The 23218-nt window shown below is 40.6% G+C and overlaps 2 protein-coding genes across 3 annotated transcripts; one reads left to right on the top strand and one right to left on the bottom strand.

Moving 5' to 3' along the window:
• The first annotated feature begins 157 nt into the window (after positions 1-157).
• On the top strand, positions 158-10437 carry gpr180 (G protein-coupled receptor 180). 2 transcript variants are annotated; one of them, XM_017712924.2, is made up of 9 exons: positions 158-375; positions 657-797; positions 2596-2796; positions 2959-3139; positions 3247-3296; positions 4275-4432; positions 6049-6240; positions 9061-9138; positions 9249-10437. In XM_017712924.2, exons 1-9 carry the CDS (start codon positions 237-239, stop codon positions 9399-9401), a joined length of 1293 nt encoding a protein of 430 aa, XP_017568413.1. In that variant the 5' UTR covers positions 158-236; the 3' UTR covers positions 9402-10437. The 2 variants fall into 2 exon arrangements, with proteins under 2 accessions (XP_017568413.1, XP_037392458.1); XM_037536561.1 differs by having other exon boundaries at positions 9066-9138; positions 9249-9387.
• Positions 10438-21416: 10979 nt separating this feature from the next.
• Positions 21417-22809, bottom strand: sox21a (SRY-box transcription factor 21a). Its single transcript, XM_017712926.2, has one exon. It carries the CDS (start codon positions 22273-22275, stop codon positions 21586-21588), a length of 690 nt encoding a protein of 229 aa, XP_017568415.1. The 5' UTR covers positions 22276-22809; the 3' UTR covers positions 21417-21585.
• Between the last annotated feature and the right edge of the window lie 409 nt (positions 22810-23218).

Below are 23218 nucleotides of genomic sequence, written 5' to 3'. Positions count from 1 at the left end.
GTGCTGACACGTATCATATCAGTTGCCAGCGTTGCCCGGCCGTTGTCCCGCCTCCCTCCTCTTGTCATTGGCTGCACTGACGTTCGAGGAGGAAATCCTCTTCAATTGAACGGTCACTAAGCCCGTCAATCAAAAAAACAGTCAGCTGAAAGGGGGCAGTCTGCAAAGTACAGTCCTCATTCATTGCCGTATATGAGGAAAATAAGTCATTATTTTCAGCTGGTAGTGATGAAACGATGTATTCGTTTTCAGTCATTTTGATCGCGTTCACGCACAGTGTGTGTCCAGCGGTTGGAAAAACCGTATCGGGAGTGTTTCGGAGCGACACAGCGAGGGACAACAATGGGCAATATATTACAAGATTTCTGTATCACGGTCGGTGATCTGAGCCATTCAGAATACAGAGCAGTTTAGTTGGGCTTTCCAGATCATATTAACGTTTTGTAACATGAAAGCTTCTTTTAATGTGCATCAACTTTGGATGCTTTAACGTATAGATAAAGTTAGCAGGTATATTATGTGCATCGCAGGCTTATACACTTAGTGGATAAATCACTTAAGCTGATTGTCACAGTGGTTGAATATACTTCTACATTACAGTAAGCTGTGTTATGTGCTTAAAAACATCAGCTGTGTGTACATCTTTCTCTCTTTAGGGGAGAATGGCTTGATGGCTTACAGACTGGAGAATGTGCCCTTGGCAGTGCAGAAGGAGGCCAGGCTGCTGCTGTTTCAGGGCATGGAGGGCTTTGACAACTTAAGTTGTCTGGACAGAGTGTCAGCAGCTCGGCTTACTAGTGAGTCCAGTCCCTTATTCACGCTGTGTTAAAATCTTTTTCCAGCAGTTTGTCTTCTCGATAAAACAACAGAATCGAGCATCATGTGCCCAGCCTTGTTCTGTTCCAGCACCAGACATTAAAACGTTCCTTGCTAAGGTTTCTGATCAGAAAGGAGGATGTTTTGCAGTAGGTCTTCTCTAAAAGCGCTTCAACATGCCGATAACCTCGCTGGAAAACATCTGACATGTACTTGGGAGTAACCTTTAGGCTTACTGCAACAAAGATGGTCAGTGCTTACTCTCTTAGCTATTAAACATTCAAAAGTTTAGGGATAGTTCATGCATGGCCTTTTGGTAGTAGGAACCTCTGTAAATGTGCTTCTTTACAAATGACCTCAAGATCACATGAATAAGGACATTTTACATAGATGATATTGATGATATTCATTTTCAGTACAGGATAACTGAATAACTGAACCATATTCCTTACTGTTTTGTTGTTTGTGGTGACAAAGATCAATATTAGATTATTGTACCACTGATTTAGCTAGAAGCCCAGGACATCTGCTCATTTTTTCAGGTATTATTTCTGAACAAAATGTGCTGCTTAATAAAATAAAGATGCAGAGACTTTTTAATTGAAATATCTTAAAATAGTCAATCATATCATATTGGTTGCAGTTGTCAAACAGGATTTTTGAGTCTAACTACAATAATAATGACGGTTACCTTTACCTGTAGCACGTTTTTTGCTGCAGAATCACATCTGCAGAGAATCTTTACCAAAGAACAAACATCAAAACACTGGCAAGACAAAACATTAAATAAAATTTTAAAAAATCACAGCTACAATTTATTTTCAATCTAGTTTCAAATAACATTTACCTCCTCTGCATCAAGGCCCAGCTTGTCATGAGGCCTGTATGGCTACAGCATTTTTAACCCCTAAACCCACCAAATGATATCACCTCTGCTAGAATGTATTTGAGAATATACGCTTACAATACACACTGAGCCACTATCCAATGTATCAGGTCCACTTACCATACAGGTGCAGTCTTTACACTGTAGACCGTTTCTCTACATTTAGCCCCCTTTTACCCTGTTTACCCCAGGACCCCCTCTGGACCACCAAAGAGCAGGTATTTTTTGATGTTGGCTCATCCTTAGCACTGTGGTGACACTAACGTGGTGGCCTGTGACCACTGATGAAGAAAGAAAATCTACACAACTGTGCAGCAGCACATAAGTTATTATCTCTGTCTTTTACATCTACAAGGTGGACTGACCAGATAGGAGTGTCTAATAGAGTGGACAGTGAGTGGACACAGTGTTTTAAAACTCCAGCAGCACTGCTGTGTCTGATCCACTCACTGGCTGAGAATGACCCATCACCCAGATAAGATGTGCTCTATGGGGTTCCTGTGAGGATCCTGACCATTGAAAAGGGGCTAGCAAAGAACCAGTTGGACTATAGTTTGTAATTGTAAAACTACAAAGCGCACATAAGAATAACAGATAAAATGGACAAAGGTGTAGATGGAAATGAAGTGTCTGCTCAGTGTATATAGCACACAGACAGAAGGAGGTATAATGCTATAGAACTTTCCATTCAGAAAAAATAAATTTCATACGTTCAAATGTATTATGACTATGTGTTTAGTCACATTATTGTATGTATACAATTCTTTATTTGATGAGGAATGATTTTACAGATATTATTTTAGTGGTGGATATGTTATTGCTGTTAAGTATCAAACATATGATCATGACTCTCAAACGAGAATAATGTCATCACATTTATAATACTTTCGCAGTAACACTGAGCTCAGAAGAGCACAATGAGACCATCCCTCGGCAGGTGAGCCCCCAGGCCTGGCATGTGATGTATGCAGATCGCTTCACCTGTCAAGAAGAGGAGATGGATGGAGTGATTGAGGGTGTGGGCTTTCAGCTCACCATGTTAAACCCAGACTCTGCAGGCAATCCACTTGACCACTTCAGCGCCGAAGAGGCCGGTAAGTTTGACCCTGACATTACCTAATAAGAGAGCGCTCTGAGATGATGTCATATCATATTGTATTATATTTGCCTAAATTGTTTAAATTGACTTTTCAAGCTTCTTCTAAGGCTGTTGGAGAGAATATTGTGACACAGTGTGATCCTCTTGCTCTCACCAGGTTTGCATAGCTTCTACTTCATGCTGATCCTGGCTTATTTTGTGGCCTGCTGTATCTACATACAGCCACTATGGCAGGCTTTGAATAAGGGGGGTCCCATGCATACTGTACTCAAGGTCCTATCTACAGCACTTTTACTGCAAGGTCTATCTGTGCTCTTTAACTACATTCACATGGCCAGGTGAGACACAACTATGCAACTGCCACATTAGCTGTGCATCTCATTTTCTGTCAGAAAGACGACGCTGTCTCTGTGTGGTGTTCATCATGCCTGCTTCCATTCTACAGATATGCTAGAGATGGAGTGGGAACTCCTTTAATGGGCAGCCTAGCAGAGTGTGAGTCTAGCTCTTCATTTGATGCATCCACATTATTTACCATTAATAGTGTACAATACAACAAATATACTGATAAATACTAGTATAGCTGTACTTGGTTACTAAACTCCAGTATTATTTTGGAAGAATTTTACTTTTTTAGTATTAGTATTAGTATTTTTTAGAATATTTTCAAGAGTCGAATGCAAAATTTGGGCAACTTTAACCAAAGTGTTAGTTCATGTAGAACACATCCTCTATAGGGAACACACTTCTACACATTTTAATGAATAATTACTGTTTATTTACTAAAGTTAAAAATCTAAAATGTTATGGGACATTTTATATGTCATGTCATGTTGTTTTTTTCCCCCAAATATGTTAGATTTATTTCTTTTAAAGGTTTTTGTTAAATCAACAAAACTTTTGACTTGACTGGGGAGCGTGCAAACCTTTGCGTACCGCTGTACTTTTCACTTCTTACATTTTCCTTTTGATCTTCAAAGTACTTGTTGCAAACCTGAAAGGCCAGATTTGGCCCTTTTCCTTTTGCCAATAAGTTGAGATCTTGTGCATTTGAGTGTATTATTTTTAGTAAAACATCCAACCAAATTCATATCAGTGTAAAATTACACTGATACCCAACACTATGTAAATGTGTCTCTAATTTCAAGGCTAGTACCACACGCGACACCACGTGCAGTCGCACAAAGAAAACTTTTAATTCATTTGTGAATACTATTTACTTTTATATACATACGTGTGTTTAGACATAGACACTTTCTGACTTCCACTGAAGTATGTTTTTGTCTCCATATGTCCAGTTATAACTAAGACTTTATTCACACTTTCTACCACGATTGTACACATACTGACAGTTATTGTTACAATCCCTAGTAAAGTCAAAATGAAAATGACACAGAACAACAGTATTTATTGATATTCTTTGGAAAACACACCTGTGATAAGTACTTCTGTTCTGTGGATGTCTGCATGTAGTGTGTGACATGGTGGCACAAGTGCAGATGCTGTACATGTTGCTGAGTCTGTGCATGGGCTGGACGCTGAGCCGAGGCAGGAAGTCCCAGAGTAAGCCCCTGCAGTGGGACTCCTCCCCAGCATCCACTGCTCTTGCTCTTGGTGGAGTTGTCACACAGGTCAGCCTGCAATCTTTTACTTTAACTTTAAAATAACAGTTCATCGAAACATACTACTTGTGGTTAATTTAACCCCCAGTGGGCCCCTGCTTCAGTTTCTCTTGCTCTTAACTATATAACTTGTGGATCAGAGAGCAGAGTGATTCAGCTTAGGCTTGCACCCTTTCCCTTTGTGCAATGAAACTCCTCTAGATTCCTTAAACCTGTAATAATGTTATGCACCATAAAGGGTGAAATATCCATATCCCTTTCTATCTTTCTGAGGAACTTCTTCTTCTTTCGGCTGCTCCCTTTAGGGGTCGCCACAGCGGATCATCTGCCTCCATCTTGCCCTATCCATTGCCTCCTCTTCTTTCACACCAACCATCTCCATGTCCACCTTCACTACATCCATAAACCTTCTCTGAGGTCTACCTCTTCTCCTTCTGCCCGGCAGGTCCATCTCCAACATTCTTTGCCCAATATATCCACTATTCCTCCTCAACACATGTCCAAACCATCTCAACCTGGCCTCTCTGGCTTTATCTCCAAACTGCTCCACCTTCACTGTCCCTCTGATCTGCTCATTTCTAATCTTGTCCATCCTTGTCACTCCCAACGAAAATCTCAGCATCTTCATCTCCGCCACCTCCAGCTCAGCCTCCTGTCTTTTAAACAGAGCCACAGTCTCCAAACCAAACATCATAGCAGGACGCACTACTGTCTTGTAAACCTTCCCTTTCACTCTTGCTGCTATCCTTCTGTCACACATCAGCCCTGACACCCGTCTCCACCCACTCCATCCTGCCTGCACCCTCTTCTTCACCTCTTTTCTACACTGTCCATTGCTCTGGATGGTTGACCCAAGATATTTGAAGTCATCCACCTTTACGACCTCTACTCCTTGCATCTTCACCTTTCCACCTGCCTCCCTCTCATTCACACACATTCTATCTTTCTGAGGAACATTGTTGTTAAACATTTCAAGAATTATCTCATGCATTTGCTGGCAAACTGGTGATTCTTGGCCCATCTTTGCTTTTAATGGACTAGGCCTTTACTAGATTCTGCTTTTGTCCCAAATCATAATTACAATAACCTTTTGGCATCACCTGCTGCAAATCTCATCATTATTCAATTATTTTACGTCATTATTAGCCCTAAATTGCTCCTGTCCCAATTTTTTTTAATGTAGTGCAGGCCTGAATGCAAGGACTGGATGTATATTTACAAATGAAAGGATGTTGACCAGACTACATTTTAAATATCTTGTCGTACTTTTTGCAGTGAAATACAAATCAAAGTAAATTTTAGAATTCACTGCTTTCAGTTTTTTATTTGCATTTTCCATACTGTCCCAACTTATTTTGATTTGGGCTTGTAGCAGAATTAGCAGGGACCATTATGCAGCATCATCGTATTTCAGTGGATCAATTATTATTTATTGCATTTGTTTTTTTGGATTTAGTATTCTTTCCCTGCACTGCTCAGACAGTGAAAGCACTGCTTTTAACTGTATGTGTAATGTCACTTTCACTTTAACCTGTCTGTTTTTTGCTTACTCTTTAATCTGATCACACAAAAAAATTGAATGTGACAATGTAAAGCCCGCTGATTGTTCCTCTATAACCCTGTAGGGGGTGCTTCTGATCTGGGAGCAGTTTGAGGACACAGAGCACCACAGTTATCATGCTCACCGCAGCCTAGCTGGCTTACTACTGATGGCACTGCGTGTGGCCCTTACTCTGCTACTTGCATCCGTATTGTACCAGATCATCTCCGCAGAGAGGAGCACACTGAAGAGGGACTTCTATCTCAGTTTTGCAAAGGTAAAGCAGTTCTCTCTGATCACAGTTTTCACAGGTACAGCTATAGATCTGGGCTGAAACTCCTACCTGAAGTCACTCCCCGTGCCAGTGGAAATCACTAAGTAAGGAATAAACCCTGAGAGATGTTAAGACGCAGAAGGAGAGCCCAGCCCTAGGCCAGCATTGGGAAGTGGTGTTTGGAGAAGTGATATCAACCTCTTTTGCAAAGTTTAGTGCTTACCTTACTCTAACACCAAAAACATGATGGACTGGATAATGGTAATTTGCTAAGAAGAAGAATGAGGGATATTAAATTAGGGAAGCACTGAAGTGCAGTGCTGTGGCCATCAGAACTGGAATTGGACTCTATCTTATAGAGCAGAGGATATACATGATAGTAATGGGAATAACAACATATTTATTCTGAGCGCTTCTAGTTATTTCCTTAAATTATAGAGTCATCAGTTATCGTGGGTAAATGGATCCAACAATCTCAGTATTATTTTCCCACTTCATCATCACTAATATACACTCACTTTATTAGGAACACCTGTACACCTACCCATTCATTCAATTATATAATCAACCAATTGTGTGGCAGCAGTGCAGTGCATAAAGTCATGCAGATATGGGACAGCAGCTTCAGGTAATGTTCACTTCAACCTTCAGAAGGGGGGAATACGATGAGATTTCTGTGATTTTGACTGTGGCATGATTGTTGGTACTAGATGGGCTGGTTTGAGTATCTCTGTAACTGCTGATTTTCCACTGACTTTCTTGGAATGGTGAAATAAAGACAAAACATTCAGTGACAGTTCTGTGGACAGAAGCTCCTTGTTGATGAGAGAGGTCAACAAAGAATGTCCAGACGTTTTTGAGCTGACTCAGGTAACCACTCTGTATAAGTGTGATGGGCAGAAAAACATCTTAGTATGCACAACACATCAAACCTTGAAGCGGTTAAGCCACAGCTGAAGAAGACCATGTTGGGTTCCACTACTGTCAGCTAAGAACTGAATGCTGAGGATGCAGTGGGCACAGGCTCACCAAAACTGGTCAGTTGAAGACTGGAAAAACAGCCTGGTCTAATGAATCTTGGTTCTGTGGAGGCACACAGATGATAGGGTCAGAATTTGGCACCAACAGCATAAATCCACGGACCTAACATGCCTTGTGTCAGCAGTGATTTAATGGTGTGGGGGGTGTTTTCTTAAGACTATGTTGGGCATGTTAATACCCATCAGTTATTGCTTGAATGCCACAGCCTATGTTAGTATTGTTGACCATGTGCATCCCTTCATGACCACAATTTACAAATCTTCTAATGGCGATTTGATCTGAGGCTGCTTTGAGAAAAAAGGGAGGCCCTACCCAGTACAGTATTACTAACAGTAGTAGTATTACTAATAAAGTACTTGGTGCATGTATGTTCAGAATCAACTTGGTCATCATTAGGTTTGCAACTATCAAATACAGTTACATCCACAATTTTTGTAATTTTGCCTCAGTACACCACCACAATGGATTTGAAATGAAGCAAGATGTGATTGAAGTCTAGACTTTCAGCTTTAATTGAAAGGGTTTAACAAAAATATTGCATTAACCGTTTAGGAATTATATTATATTTGGATGCAAATCCTTAGACTTGAAACCCAGAATTGCAGACATTTACTGTAACTACCTTCAGTTGATTCTTGTTTCGGGGTCTTTCTGCCTTCACTAATTGATTGCATGCTCAACTGTGTTGAGGTCAGGTGACTAACTCAGCCATTTAAGGACATTCCATTTCTTTGCATTAAGAACCTTTTGGGTTGCTTTCAATGTCCATCTGTACTTTGAAGCGCCGTCCTATCAGTTTTGCAGCTTTTAACTGAATCTGAGCAGAACATATAGCTTTATACGCTTCAAAATTCATCCTGCTACTTCATATCAACAGTCACATCATCAATAAACACCAGTGACATAGTTCCTTTGGCAGCCACATATGCCCAAGCCATAGCACTGCCTCCATCATGATTGACAGTTGATGCTTCAGATCATGAGCCCTTCCTTTCCTTCTCCTTCCTTTTCTCTTCCCATCATTCCTGTACAAGATAATCTCGGTTTTATCTGTCCACAGTATCTTGTTTTCTCGGTTTTGGTAAACCCCTTCAACTGAGGCTGAAAGTCCACTATTCGGTCACATCTTGACTACTTGCTTTCAAATCCATTGTGGTGGTGCACAGAGGCAAAATTACAAAAATTGTGTCGCTGTCCAAATACTTAAGGACTTATGTTCTTTCAAATGCTATCACGAATATTGAAATATTCTACAAGTATAAAGGATGCTTAATTTTGATCTCTACATGAAAAAACAAACAAAATTTAATTTATCATTAATTTGGTAGAAGTATTTAAGTATTATTTCAAATTCTTTATTCACTGTTTGAAAGTTGCTTAGGAATGCTTTGTGCCAGACCCTGAGATCAGTTGTGTAAATTTCAACAGCTGGTGCAATCCAAATCTGAGTTCCACAGCTCCATGCAGCTATGTAGCCAACATGCTCTCATGTATTCTTGGAATTAGTTGCGAGCGAGGGCATGCAAGCAGTAGGCTTGCACCTATTTGGCTTGCACCTTACTTTAAAGTTGAGTGTAGTCACCTCTAGAGCTCTAAAACAGATTAACAGTGCGTACTTCATTCATTTCTGGTTACATAGAATTGGTAAGCACTCAAGTATTTTAGCAATGCAGATTATTTTCATATCAACATATCAAATTAATATTGAATATTTGTTGCACATGGACTCATCAAACCAATATTGCACGTATTCTTCTTTAATAAAGCTGTGTTTTGTTTTAGGGCAGTTTCCTGTGGTTCCTTTGTCATCCAGTCCTTGTTTTCCTTTCTGTAATATTCAATGAGCATCAGAAAGAAAAGGTAAGAGGACATCTCTACCACAGGCTGTTGACACTATGCTACGAACAATAGTACAAGAAAAATTTCAGCACATCTTCTGACTTTTCCATTTCTCATTTGTTTATTTTTAGATCATAACCATTGGTGTGATTCTGTGCCAGTCCATCTCGGTGGTCATCCTGTACAGGCTCTTCCTTTCTCGCAGTCTTTACTGGGAAGTGTCATCTCTGTCCTCTGTCACACTCCCCCTCACCATGTCGAGGGGGCCTCGGAACCGATATTGAAGTGCAGGAAGTATCTGCCACACTGTGACTCCTGCTGTAAGGGGTACAGAGGAGAGGATAGCACTCTGCTTCCACTAAACAGAAGAGCATTGTAGAGAGAATAGTCACATGTGTATGCACAGTTGTACAGATGAATAAACACACATGTGCGTTCTCTTATAGACAGTTTTGCAGAGGAGCAAGAGTCAGTACCTGCTGGGCCTTGGTTAAAATAAGCCCCTGCAAGATGAACTGAGGTAAATACTTGGGAATGTGTTTTCCCTTCAGGTTGCAGACAACAAATGTTTCTGAGAATTTTCTAAGTGAAAAGGCACATAAAATTAGTGTAGAACTTTATGGAAAAGCATACAGTTGATGTGGATGGGATAGAGAATGGCCATGTTCTTGGTAGCTAAAGATTCTTGGTTCGTCAGGAGCTTATCAGATATCCTGCATTGTATGACCTTTTATTTGTGGTTTCAAGGTCAGTCTGTTTGGCTCAAAGCTATACATTGAATTCACGCATTTAGATTACAAAGCTGGGAACAAATTACTGGGTCCCATGCGCCACCTCTGTGTATAATGACTTCATATGAGTCATTAGGCTCTGTGAGATTAGTAAATTTGGTGCCTGTTTATTGGGAATAGCCCATTAAATCAAGGAAATAAAGTGATTCTTTACTGTGTAGAGCAATAGGGTACAAAAGCATTTGCACACAGCACCAATACAACATGCAGCATGCTTTTTAGGCTATACTTGAATAAAAATGCCAATGGTTGTGGTTTGAATCGCTAAGTACATTCATCTTGTACATGGTTTGTTTCATTTTCACAAGTGCCTGAAATGACAATCACTTTGCCAGTGAAGAAGGACTTGTGTTGTTTTTGGGGTTAATGCTAAAAAATATAGAGGATATTTATTGATCTGTTGAATTGTTTACACTCTTCACAAGCAAAGACTTACGTCTGTGGACATAATTGTTACCTTAAGCATGGTTTGTAAATGATTACTGTTATGCATAAAACATTTTTTGTTAATAAATATCTTGTGAATATACTTAAAAGATTGGCTCACATTTCTTTTAGATGTTAACATGGTCCATAAATATTTTGTACACAGTAACTGACAGAAGTGTAGCTATAGCACATATTGGCGGATTTGTCTGTCATTGTAACGGAGGGAGTTTTGTAATTTTGTTGAATGACTGTAAAATAACTAATGGCACACAGATGTGAACATGGAGGGTTGAAAGCTTGCCCCTTGTCTTTGCCATCTATCTTTTCCCCCTAGGTATGTAAAGCAGTTGTTCTTTCTGTAATACACATTTTCTGTAATACCTTTTCTGTAATACGCTTGGACCCACTTTAAAGCTAAAGTATGTATGATTCAGAAGAGAGTGGTCTTGGAACGTGTACAGCTTCCAGGTTCCCCCCTCCCTCTGTGCTGTGTTCCAGCCCTGCCTCCAAAACCCCTCCCTGCAGAGGGCAGTTATTATTAGACTAGCAAACACTATTAGATGTTTATTTGATAACACTAACCAGTTGCCTTGGCATCAGAAACAAGCTAATGTTCATCCGACTGAAGCATCACAGTAATTTAAGATATGCACTGATACGTGCTGCTGTAACCACTGTAGTTACTTTGTAGTTAGTTTTTTCAAAAATCCAATAAAACCTGAATCAAGCAGGCCAGTCTTTCTCTCCCAGAGCTCCCTCCACCTCTGAAAAACCGTTCCGATGTTCACTCTTGTGTTATCTTGTTATCTAAGTGTCATTCTTTCTTTTTAGCTTGCTTTTCTTCATTTGTCATCTTCTGGTTACTTGTCTTTGTATGCTGTTGCTGGCAAAGCAGGGATGGGCAATTTTTTATTTGCTAGTGGTCATTCATCACCAATGCCTTAAATGCTGTCTGATTGGCCACGGGAGTCCACGGTTCTTGCAGTCACAGGCACCACAACAATACTTTACAACCACATCCAACTAACCTGCTGTGAAAATGACGCTATAAAACGGACTGCAAGCAAACTACGTAAACAGTATAGGCTACTAAGGAGCAGCATTAAGGGAACTTAATGTGATAATATTACTTGGCTGTGTTTTGTTTGCACCAAGCAAACAGCAGTGCACATTCACTTTTCACGAGTTTAATGCTTCGCAGTTCTACCTTAAACATGTAAAGCCTGTAAGACATGCATGTAAGGCGTGGTCTTTATTTTTCATGCTGTTTTCTACTGTGAATCCTTCAGTAAATATGTTCTGTCTATTTATTTATTGCATATTGTAAGAAATTGTGTCATATTTGTTTGCTCAAACATATTATCTACCTTATGGGGTGTGTGTAGTTGCTACTGTTAGCCACATTATTTTAATACAATCATTCACTGCAAAAAAGGTGAGCTGAAATACAAGCGGTAAGTCCTGAATGTGAAGAGAAAATGACTTCTTTCTGGTGAAATTATCTGTCTGTGCAGCAAGATAACTTTACTTGACAAGTAATCTTAAAATAAGTTGGTCCCAGTCTAGAAATAAGAAGGCTCAAGTGTTCAAAGGTTTGAAATGAGTAGAAAATGTTGCTTTTCATATCAAATGACTTGTGGACAGTGAAATACGCCCAATATTAGCAAATCATTTTTCATGTTTGTTTTCTTAATTTTAGCACACTGAAAAAAGTGAAGGAATGAACAAGAAAATACATCACTAATTTAAGTGAAAATGACTTATACTAGTGGAATATGATTATGCTGTAACAAGTTGGCTCATCTCGAAATAGGTAGGTCTAATGTGATATTTAATTTAAAAATACTCCTAAATATCACAGCAGACGTCTTAAAACAGGAAACCGATTTTACTGAAATCACAACCAGGACTGCAAGTGAAATTTCCATTAACATTTACCCACAAATGTGGGTAATAAAAAGTTATAAAACTTTGGGTTATAAAAAGTTTGGGTTATATAAATATAAATAACATTATATATAATATAATATAAATAACATTATATATAATATAATATATATAACATTATATACACAAATATATAATGTGTGTGTGTATAATACATATATATATATATATATATATATATATGCACACAGAGAGAGAGAGAGAGAGAGAGAGAGAGAGGAATGACATTGGACTATTGGACTATTGACGAACGAAAAGGTTATACTGTTTGAACATCAGAGAAAAAAACGTTTTTGAGTGAAATGAAACTACAGCAGGGAATGAAAACACCTCGGCAGAGGAAACTGAAGAAAAAATGAATGTCCTAGCTACCCAGGTACAGGTGCATGACAACAAATGAGAGAAAGACAGTGCAGTACAGCAAATGACTTCATAACCTGGAAATACCAAGATCCTGTCAAGCTGATGTAAATACATCTGGCCTTCGAGGCTGGTTAAAAGGCAGCCATTAGTATGCAGCAATGATTACTGGAGTTCGATACTTACGACGATGCTACAAATATGACCTACCGTCATCCTGTCAGGCACATTAGGTAGCCTGTCATGGTCTGTCATCCACAAAGGGCTAAACATTTTGCTTTCTCAAGTTTTCTTGAAACATGTATTGACTGTATCAACTACGCAGAGAAAAGGTAAACAGAATCAAATTCAAACAGTTTAGCTTTCAATTGTATCAGTTAAGCACCACTCTTTTCAGTTTCTTAGAATTTTTCAAGTCATAAAAAAATCATTATGTCATAATCTTGTATTTAATGTAAAGTTGCATTTGTGAAATGTACTATATAAACTGAACTGATTATTATTACTTGTCCTTAGCATAGCAAGTTGAAATGTGTTGTACCTTACATATCCTACATAACGTCTACTCCGGTACATGTCTAATGACTTTCTAACCTCTGGCTTTCATGAGGCAATGAAATCTTCCATAATACCAGGTAGTGATGAACTATTTAATTTCACGAGTTTCCAATCAAAGCCTGTGTGCTGATGGTCCACAGTGATGTCACCAAAAGAAATTGCCCTTCATGGCATTTTTCCAGCGCTAAATGTGGCAGCTTTTGTAGGCAAATGTCATTTTGGTCAAAATTAAAAGTAATTAAAAATATTAAAAAATTTTCTCCAGTTATTTATTATAAATGTCTGATAATATTTCTTGACATTGCAAAAACATTGTACAACATTTTATGGGTACTGTTTTGTTTGTTTCTCTCTGCCAACTGTAAATAAATGTTTTAGGCTAATGTCCTTAGAGGTCTGGTCCCATCACCAACACTGTGTTTCTCTAGAATGGAGCTTTCACATCAAACCACTTGCATTTATTTTGTTTACATTTTAGTGATTGATTTGATTGAATTCTGCAGAACTTTTAAAACATCTGTGGAATTCTCCTTTCACTTGTAAGCCTTAACACAGATGCTTATTAACAGATAGAATTAGCATGTTTTAGCTAACATTTATTTTTCATAGTGATTACATTATGCAGGAATTTATTTAACTGAAAATATTTACTGATGGAACCTGTTCAGGGTGTATCCTGCCTTCCACCCAACGACAGCTGGGACAGGCTCCAGCACCCCCCCGCGACCCTGAGGGAGAAGCGGCTTAGAAAATGTGTGTGTGTTTGTGTGTATTTACTAACGCATTAGTAGATTTAGGATTGGTAGGAAAAACAGCATGCACAGTAGAGGTCATGTTACATGCAGGTCTTACAGACGTCAGATGTTCAAGTGTGAAAACACTGCCAAGTAATGTAGTGGTCATAAAGTTACCTCAGCAATGCTGCGTCTTAGTAGCCAATATTGTTTATGTAGTTTGCTTGCAGTCTTTGTTACATATTAAACAGTTTTATACCGTCATTTTCACAGCAGATAAGTTAAATGTGGTTGTAAAGTACTGTTGTGACTGCAGTAAGTGTGGACTCTACCTCAGCAGAGCCCCTTTTCAGCTCAGCCAATCTGACAGTGTTTAAGGCATTGGTGATAAATAACCACCAGTAAATAAAAAACTGCCTGTCCTTCCTTTGCCAACAACAGCACACACGACAAAGATAAGTAAGCAGAAGAAGACAAATGAAGAAAAGCAAGCTAAAAAGAAAGAATTACACGCAGCCCAACATAATGCATGGGTAAACATCTGGGCATTTTTTCAGCGGTGGTGGGAGCTATGAGACCTGAAAGGCTTTAGACCCGATGCAGAGTTAGACACACATCTGCTCAACTTTTAAACCACTGTTGTGCACAAACAGTGATTGACACACTGTCAGACACTCCTCTTGGCTCTGATTGTTTGTTTTGATCTTATTTCGAGCTTATTGGATTCCTGCAAAGGGCATTAGGAAATCTAAGAGGAGCCAGAAAAGTTATGAAAGTTCTTAAGACAAACATGAAGAAGTTCATAAGAATGTTCTTAAATGCAATTTTCTGAAATATTCTGTTAAGAAAGTCTTCATTGTTTTCTTATGTGGGCTATGTTGCATTTTACAGTTTACCATAAACATATACATTCTGAATTTGAATTATTTCGGTTATCAAGTTTAATCTGCCCAGAGGACAAGAAAAAAAAAAATAAACCACGCATTAAAAAATAGCAAACAGGAACTGGAGGTGATGATGAAAGAAACAACAGCCAACAGGAAAAAATCCTCATTTAAAAATGTGATCATTGTACGGTGACGGCAGAAAGCAAGAGATGAGGAAGGAGAGGAGTAGCAGATTTAGATGCTTGTCTTGTCAACTTACGACAAGTGTGAGGGGCTGTTAAGAAAAGATTAAGAAAATGATGCAAGCCTTGTTTCTGAGCAAACAGTCAACCTTAAATAAATAAAATAGACTATGATGCAAGCGCAGTTATGGAAGCAACAGCAAAAGGAAACGTGAAGAAGAGAGTGCAGACCATAACAATCAACATAGTGAATGGGGCCACTGAGAGATCTTGTGTTGCGGAGTGGAGCCCAGTGGCCGTGCTGACCGGCTGCACTGACTTCAATGCGACTACATGTGCTTCTTTATTTTCTCACTTCAACCTTTGCCCCACATGAAGTCGGCAGCCCTGTTTTATAAAGCATTCTCTTAATTTAATAAATAAAATATTTAAATATCCATTGTTGTGGCTAACTGTCTAGTGTGTGCTACTGTTTAACTATGTTAAATTACAAGCTGACTTTTCTGTGCTTGAACTCCACTAAATACCATTCATGTCTAGGCTACACGCACAACTTTAACCCTTTTGAAAAACTGAAGCACATGCCGACACTGATTAAGTTCATTAATATTCCTAGGAAAATAAGAAGGCAAAGACAAAGAACACACAAAACCACAATCACAAAGATCACAAATTATTTACAGACAACACACCATGTTTTAGCGTACGTTTCTCTTCTGACTCACTGATGCTACTTCTTTCAGTTTTAACGAAAGGTCTTACATAGTTCAGCTTCAAATGATACAGAGAAATGACCTGTAAAAAGACAAACTTTCCTTAGTGTAGTCCCTCAGGTCATCTGAAGGAGAGCCAGTTCTGAGTAATTTCTGCACTGAAGGAGAATAATCCCATGTTGAAGGGAAGATGTTCTTCAGTTGAATGCATAGACACTTCGAGGCAGAAAGGTGTATTCCACCAGGCTGTTTACAGCACATGGGCATGGTTACATAATCATCTCTTCAAACTCATCAGAGAAGCCAAGGGGAACCAGGGCAATCTGGTAGGGATTTGATTAGATCTGGCCAGTCCCTATGGCACAGTTCCCCATAAACTAGTGCTGAAAACTCATGTGAACTAAAATGAGAGACGGCCTACTTTATTATAGCAATTCCAGGCAGGAAACATTACTGGCTGCATTAACACAGTGATCCTGTTTGCTTTGGCAATTCATGTGTTGATAAATCTGAGCCACCAGAGTATGGAGGTGGTTAAGGGCCATTGACCAGACAGGCCAGACGATCCATTCAACCTGCAATGTTGGGGACTGGTCCATACCACAGTGTCCCCTTGCCAGCTGAGTGGGGCCTTTGAGCACATCTTGATCTGCTGTCTGAAGGCCTAAGGAAAAGGTTGGTGTTGTCAGTGTATTGACAGATTGCTCAGGACTCTTTTGGAGGTCATATGCAAAGCTGTCAACAGCAGCCATGGGGTAAAACCCACAAAGCAAATCATTAGCGAGAGCTGATGAGAGCTGGAGCAAACCCAAGTTCAGCACTTAAAGCCATCGGCCTTCTCAACACTGTGCAAGACTAGCAGCTGACGGTGGACATGGGCAAGCAACTAAAGCTGCAAAAAGACCACCCTCAGACCCAGCATGTCAAAATCAAATGGGCTGTTGGTACTTGGGAAGTAACTGTGCCATGGGAACTTCCACACGGCAACTTCCGCAGTTCTTTTAGTAGTCTCTAGAAATCACTAAATTAGCAAATTTGCATGATGATGAAACCATCTTTTAGATATCATTTGCATATCAAAATGTATTGCATTTCCCACAAAGATACTCAGAACAGAATAAACTGTATTATGTTTTTATGAAAACATATTAAGGATGAAGAACTGTAAACAAACTTAGATGCCCCTGCTAGAAAGACCAGCGTAGACCTATGTAGCTGGTCACCAGCACATTTTGTATTTTGGATGCTGCTATACAGGCCAACCATCCTGACCATGATGAGTGACCGACTAAACCAGCACCAGACCAGTACCAGAATTCATGCTGGTATAAGCTGCTTTTTCCAGCAGGGGTGAGTGCAAGAACTTCAAGAATTGGTATTATTTTTTTTTTTTTTAAATACAGCTAAGCATTTCAAAGTTTAAACAAATGACAACGGATTACATGTGGGGGGTGAAAAAGAAACCCTGTTGCGAATCTCGTGGAAATAATTTTTTTGAGAAAGTTCAGAATGTGCTCTGAACCAGGGACTCCTCATAAGTATTTAGTTCAAAACAGTCAGAAGGGGGCGCCAGTCCACAAGTCATAGCCACAATAAGCTGCAACTTCGTTAGTTAGAGTGTGAAAGACGTTTTCAATCATATTTAATCATTTTTACATAATAAACAACAATATGATACAAATTAATTAACTTCTAATAAGATGTTTTAATGCCCTTCATGGCATTTTTCCAGCGCTAAATGTGGCAGCTTTTGTAGGCAAATGTCATTTTGGTCAAAATAAAATGAATGAAAAATATTAAAAGATTTTCTCCAGTTATTTATTATAAATGTCTGATAATATTTCTTGACATTGCAAAAACATTGTACAACATTTTGTGGGTACTGTTTTGTTTGCTCCTCTCTGCCAACTGTAAATAAATGTTTTAGGCTAATGTCCTTAGAGGTCTGGTCCCATCACCAACACTGTGTTTCTCTAGAATGGAGCTTTCACATCAAACCACTTGGACTGATATTGTTTACATTTTAGTGATTGAATTGATTGAATTCTGCAGAACTTTTAAAACATCACCAGCACAAGTTATAAGATGTTTTAATTCTGGTGAATAAAGTACATATACTTTAGTGAAATGTAGATGGATTAGTACTTTCCTGAGTATTTTCAAATAGTAACACTTTTACTTATGCTGAAGTATGTCAGCGAGTAAAATGATGTGAAATGTGACGTTCTACAGTCTACTAAAATATTTTTGACCTGATACTTTTGTAGTTCTATTCAATATGTGTTTTGAGAAGGTTCCACAAAAAGTCTTTATTTTACCCAACAAGTATTAATCATTTTACTTGTGTATTCATGAAGGCTCCTCTACCCACCTCTGCTATAGCGTTCAATAAACCAGCACTTGATCTTAAAACTTGATTTGGAACATATGTGCCTATAGTCTGTGAAGCATGAGAGATGTTTGGAGAAGTTCAGCCATTCAGAGCTTTCAATCAAATCAATTCTAGATGAAACAGCCAGCATGGAAAGATGCTGTTGAAACAGGCCTACATTGCTCTCTCTGTCTGCCGTGTGCATTACTCTTCAAAGTTAAACTAAACTTTATAGGTACTCAGAAACAAAACATTACAATAGACTAAACCAGAAAACATGCTTGAGTCAACTTCCTATGGTTGAGCAATATGTGACAGGCTCTAACTGATGCTAGTGAATATCATCAATATTTATAATTTGGTATTCATACATGGTCAGTAATGTTCAATTACAACAAATCCATCTGTTGCTGGTCCTGGTTTTGTTTCCTTGACTCAGTTTTAACAGTAAGTATAATACATGTGTTTCTGAAGAATTTGAATTATTTATATAACAATTATTTAACATTCATACTGTTAATAACTAATATTTACTAACCATAACTATTCATTTTGACTGACTCCTTCAACTGCCTTCCTGAACCCACAGGCACCCAGTACATTATGCATGGAAGTCTTATAAAACTAAGGATGTACGATAATATTAGATCCATATCAGTATCAACAGATAATTGCATAAAAAATGATCACCATCAGACAGACATTTGTGAATGTTGTATTTCTTCATTATGCTAAAAAGCTGTTCAATGTCTCTGTAGTGCTAATTCAGGTAGTAATTTCAGCTCATTTCTACATTTTAGAAATGTTTAGATGTCAACATGGGTTTGGGTGTCAGCAGATCCCTCCAAAAAATGCCGCATATTTTCTAGGATGTAGGATGTATGATCTATAGCCTACTGTCAACTGAGACTGAAGCGGATTGACAAAATGACCGTGTATGAAGACACACTGAAAATGTTAAATGCGGAACAAAACTCTACTTACTGTACTTACTCCCAGTCTTAGCCTTCCAGCCTCCATAGCCAAAAACGTAACCCATTATTACAGGCTTTAAGCAAAAATCCACCAATTTCATCATTTCTGCATATTTCAGAGGCTGAGATGGAAACAAAGTCATTCGGGGTGTTTTGATGTGATGGTGCATTGGAGAGAAACTAACTAACGGATTCTTTTTTCAACAAAGCGATAGTAACCAGGGGTCACAATGTCAAAATAGCATTATATAGTTTTTATTTACTACCCAAAACCACATGTAACCTTGCACGTCTTCTGACTTTTATATGCTTATATGTCTGAATTTGGGGGCTATGTGGCCTTATAACACCCTGCATGTACCCCTCCACCACGAATGCCTTTATAAAGATGCATTTAAACATTATCTCCCAAACAGTGCCCTATGCAGCGGGCCGTGTATTCTGGGGCATTGTATGTAATAACCATCTGTGTGGGGCTTTTGGACACAAAATCTCAGTCAGTTCCTCTATACAAAACATTTCCCATCAAACCACCTGGGTGACTTTGATTAATGACTTAATGACTGAATTATGCAGAGCTTTTGACAAATTGATGGAATTGCCCTTTAAGACGATTGAAAGTCGTCAAAGATCGCCCCCTACTGTTTCCATTCAAAAGTTGGTTAAACAATGAACTGAAGTGATGCGCGTTACAGGGCGGATTAAAGGGCCCCTATCATGGAAAAACATTGGTGTAGCCTTTACTTAGTTTTGTTGTAATATGTAAACACTGTCAAAGTTTTAAATCCACCATTCATTCCTCAGTCCATGTAGCTCATAAATGGAAGCTTAAGCTGAAAGAACAGCTCATCTTTAAAGACTCAACTTCCAAGCATTTCTCCAAAACTACTACAAAGGTTGTCACGTCGATGATGTGACGTATCAACATCCTACAAGGCGGCAGCACCAAACCGCGGGGCCTGCAGGTAAAAGGTCTCTGTCACCTGACGCACAGCACCTGTAGGTCTATGACTAGAAGTGACGCAATGCAAGAGTCGAACATTTCAGTCAAATGGCTCAGAAAAATGAAAGGTCCCGAAAGTTCCAGCTGAAAGTCTTTTAAACCAACCAAACCTTCCAAAGTGACAGCGCGGAAAAGGTCTAAAGGCGGCCAGCAGATGGCGTAGATCGCGCCCCGTTCCCCTGCAGGTGCTGCGATGACCGCAGGAGTTGATCATTACAGATTTGAAGCTCGTTATCTTTCTGATGACCTTTCTCACGCAGCTGTATAACAGGGTTAAATAGTCTTCCGTGAGGGTGGCTTACATTGATCAATAACGCTGAACTACTCCTGCCCATGATGACACAGGCTACACGTTCACTGCTTTTAGTTTGGCTTCTACACGCACACATTTAACACGCTAAACTACTGGCTTTTCTTGGACTTCGGGAAACCAAAACATGCACCAACGCTGGAATGACTAGAAATATAAAGGGTAGAGAAGTTAAAACGAGAAGACACCAGACACTAGAATAAAACACGATTTGAGGATCTGAGCAGCGTCGGAAATGTGCCTGAATAACGCGTCCGGCCTCCGTTTCTCTTCAGGAAAGATCCAGAACTGTTTATTTAGTTTCGCGTTTCAGCTCTGCGCTTACCGACAGCCGCAGAAAGTACAGCTGTAAATATTCTTACAGGGTGAGCTTTAATCTGAGCAGACCACCTCCTCAGCACTGGCGGCTATAAACACCTGAAAAACGGCTCTAATCTAGTTGGCGGTCAGACAGACCAACTATTCTCTACAGAGTGTAAACCTGGGCTCTGAACCATCAGCAAAACCATGATATATTAGGCTTTGTCCAGTGTTTAAATCACGAAACAATGTTTTCTACATCTAAATAGCTCCTCACTGGCTGCATGACTAACATTTAACCGCCGTTTGGGTGTAGAAGCCGCAGATTCCCGACCAGCACCGAGCCCTTCACACAGAATAGGGAGCCATTTGAGAGGCAGGCGGTGTGAACGCAGCCTCAGAGGTGCAGCCGTGGTTTTAAGGTCCAGCTCTGCGCCTTATCATTGTTCTTCTGGGAGAGGCGCGGGTTTGTGCAGCTGTGGTGCTGCAGACGAACCTTTGGAGGTTCCACTCCAGAGACACTAAAGTAACAGGACACCCATCTCGGTCGACTCACTGTCTGAAGAACGATGAGCTCAACAGTTTAAGGCGGCTCAGCAGCTCATTTTAAGAGTTAAAACACGGTTTAACCGTGAACCCCTTGGTCTGATGAGGGAACTCGGTTTCCAGCACTTCTGTGAACTAAAACAACGCCGAGAAACTTTCTGCAGAAAATCTGTCTTCAAACACATACAAGCCACTTCTTATTTGCCATTGACTTTATTAAATGCTTTATTAACCGCTGAAGAAAGAGTGCGAACACTTACAGACGTTTCATTTGTACAAATATACAACTTCAACCGGGTCCATCATGGGCACGCGCGGCCCTCCAGCGCAACCTGCCGTCCAGTCCTCCTCCTCTCACGGCCATCATAAGGCCGCTGCGTACGCTGGGTACGCCTCGTGCAGGGTTTTGCTCATGCCTGGCAAAAACACGTAAGCTACGGGAGGATGAGGGGCGGAGGTCGCCCACCCTGGGCAGTTGCAGGGCATCATGTATCCCGGGTTCGCGGGGCTAGGGTGCGTGTGCGTGGCGGCCCCCAGGACGCCCACGGTAGGGAACGCAGCCACACGACCCGGATATTCAAACGAGCCGTGCGCAAAAGCTGACTCGGACATTTTCGAGTGTATGTCCACGTACGGGTAAGCGCTGGTGGGCAGCGGATGGCCGAGCAGCGCTCTGGTGGCGGCGGCCACGGCTGCAGCCTTTTCCGCCTCCCCGCCCTGCAAGAGCGCCCCCTTCAGGGAGTCGGGCTCTCCGAGGCTGTACGCCACGTTCAGCTGGTACCTGTCCTTCCTCGCCGCGGTCTTGGGCTTCCGCCGCGGTCTGTACTTGTAGTCCGGGTGCTCCTTCATGTGCACCGCCCGGAGCCGCTTGGCCTCGTCGATGAACGGCCTCTTCTCCGAGTCCGACAGAAGTTTCCACTCTCCGCCCAGGCGCTTGCTGATCTCCGAGTTGTGCATCTTCGGGTTGTCCAGTGCCATCTTTCGCCTCTGAGCCCTGGACCAGACCATGAAGGCGTTCATCGGGCGCTTTACGTGGTCAGTCGGCTTCGACATCTTTCCTTTCGCTTCGCTTTCTTCTCCTGGCGCCGAGTTCCAGCCTGAGCTGCAGCTCCCAGAACCAAAGCCGTGTCAACTCGAGCAGAGTCCCGTGTTCCTCACACATAAGTAAAAGAGCGCGCGCTAGGGCAGTGACATGTTTCTGAAACTCAACTCTTCGTCAGGGAGACGGCGGCCACGCGCCTGTTTAAGACGGGGAAACTTTTCCAGCGCGTCTTGCGTTGTTTGCGTGCTGGCGGGTCCGCTCTGCTCCTCAGTTAGTCCACTGAAGAGTCGAGCGCGTGGGACCCTCCGGCTCACCGGCCTCTCTCTGTGTGAGCGTGTCTTCAACAGGTGCTCGGAGATCAGCCTGCTGGACGGAAGAACTGATTCGTTTAGAAAAATAAGCGTGGGTGACATCAGCGCGTGAGACAGGAGAGGGCCTCTGGGCGGCGCGCTCACGCGCCCGTGTTTACAGCCTTATCAAGTTTAGTTAAGCCATGAACGATGAACGAGAACCGTGAACGTGTGACCAGTGAAATCTATTCACACACAGCGAAAGCCTAGTGTAAGTGCTTTAATCAGCCCCTGCTCGTTTCCCCTGATTACAGTCCTGATCTGTGTTTTCTGTGGTTGGTAACTATCCAACTTCTTCTTTAGGTGATGCACAGCTTCCTCCAGAGTTCACCAGACCTGCCAGCACCTTGATAGACCTGAGGAATGAAAAAGACTCTAAACTGAAACTCGAGAGAAATCGAACCTTTAGATCTTCATTCTTTTATAGTATTTAATCATTAAGATGAATAAACGTCTTGGAAAAAACCACGGGACCCGTTAAGTATATCTAATGGTTCCTGATGATTTTGTAATGTGCTTTTCCTTGATATCGCAGTGCAATACACTAACAGGTGACCAATGGCTGGTTGTAAATGCATTTGATGGTTTCCTAATGGCTTCTAAA

This window comes from Pygocentrus nattereri, chromosome 30 (assembly GCF_015220715.1).
Source record: "Pygocentrus nattereri isolate fPygNat1 chromosome 30, fPygNat1.pri, whole genome shotgun sequence".
NCBI classification, from domain to species: domain Eukaryota; kingdom Metazoa; phylum Chordata; class Actinopteri; order Characiformes; family Serrasalmidae; genus Pygocentrus; species Pygocentrus nattereri.
The sequence above is the reverse complement of the archived record's forward strand: the minus strand, read 5'-3'. Positions and strand labels throughout refer to the sequence as shown.

What these genes read in the sequence shown, in the direction of transcription:
- gpr180 (XM_017712924.2), top strand. Translation starts at nt 237, where the DNA reads ATGTATTCGTTTTCAGTCATTTTGATCGCGTTCACGCACAGTGTGTGT. An exon ending in CTTCAGCGCCGAAGAGGCCG is followed by an intron (nt 2,797 to 2,958) that starts GTAAGTTTGACC and finishes TGCTCTCACCAG; the next exon opens with GTTTGCATAGCTTCTACTTC. An exon ending in TTGGTGGAGTTGTCACACAG is followed by an intron (nt 4,433 to 6,048) that starts GTCAGCCTGCAA and finishes ATAACCCTGTAG; the next exon opens with GGGGTGCTTCTGATCTGGGA.
- sox21a (XM_017712926.2), bottom strand. Translation starts at nt 22,275, where the DNA reads ATGTCGAAGCCGACTGACCACGTAAAGCGCCCGATGAACGCCTTCATG.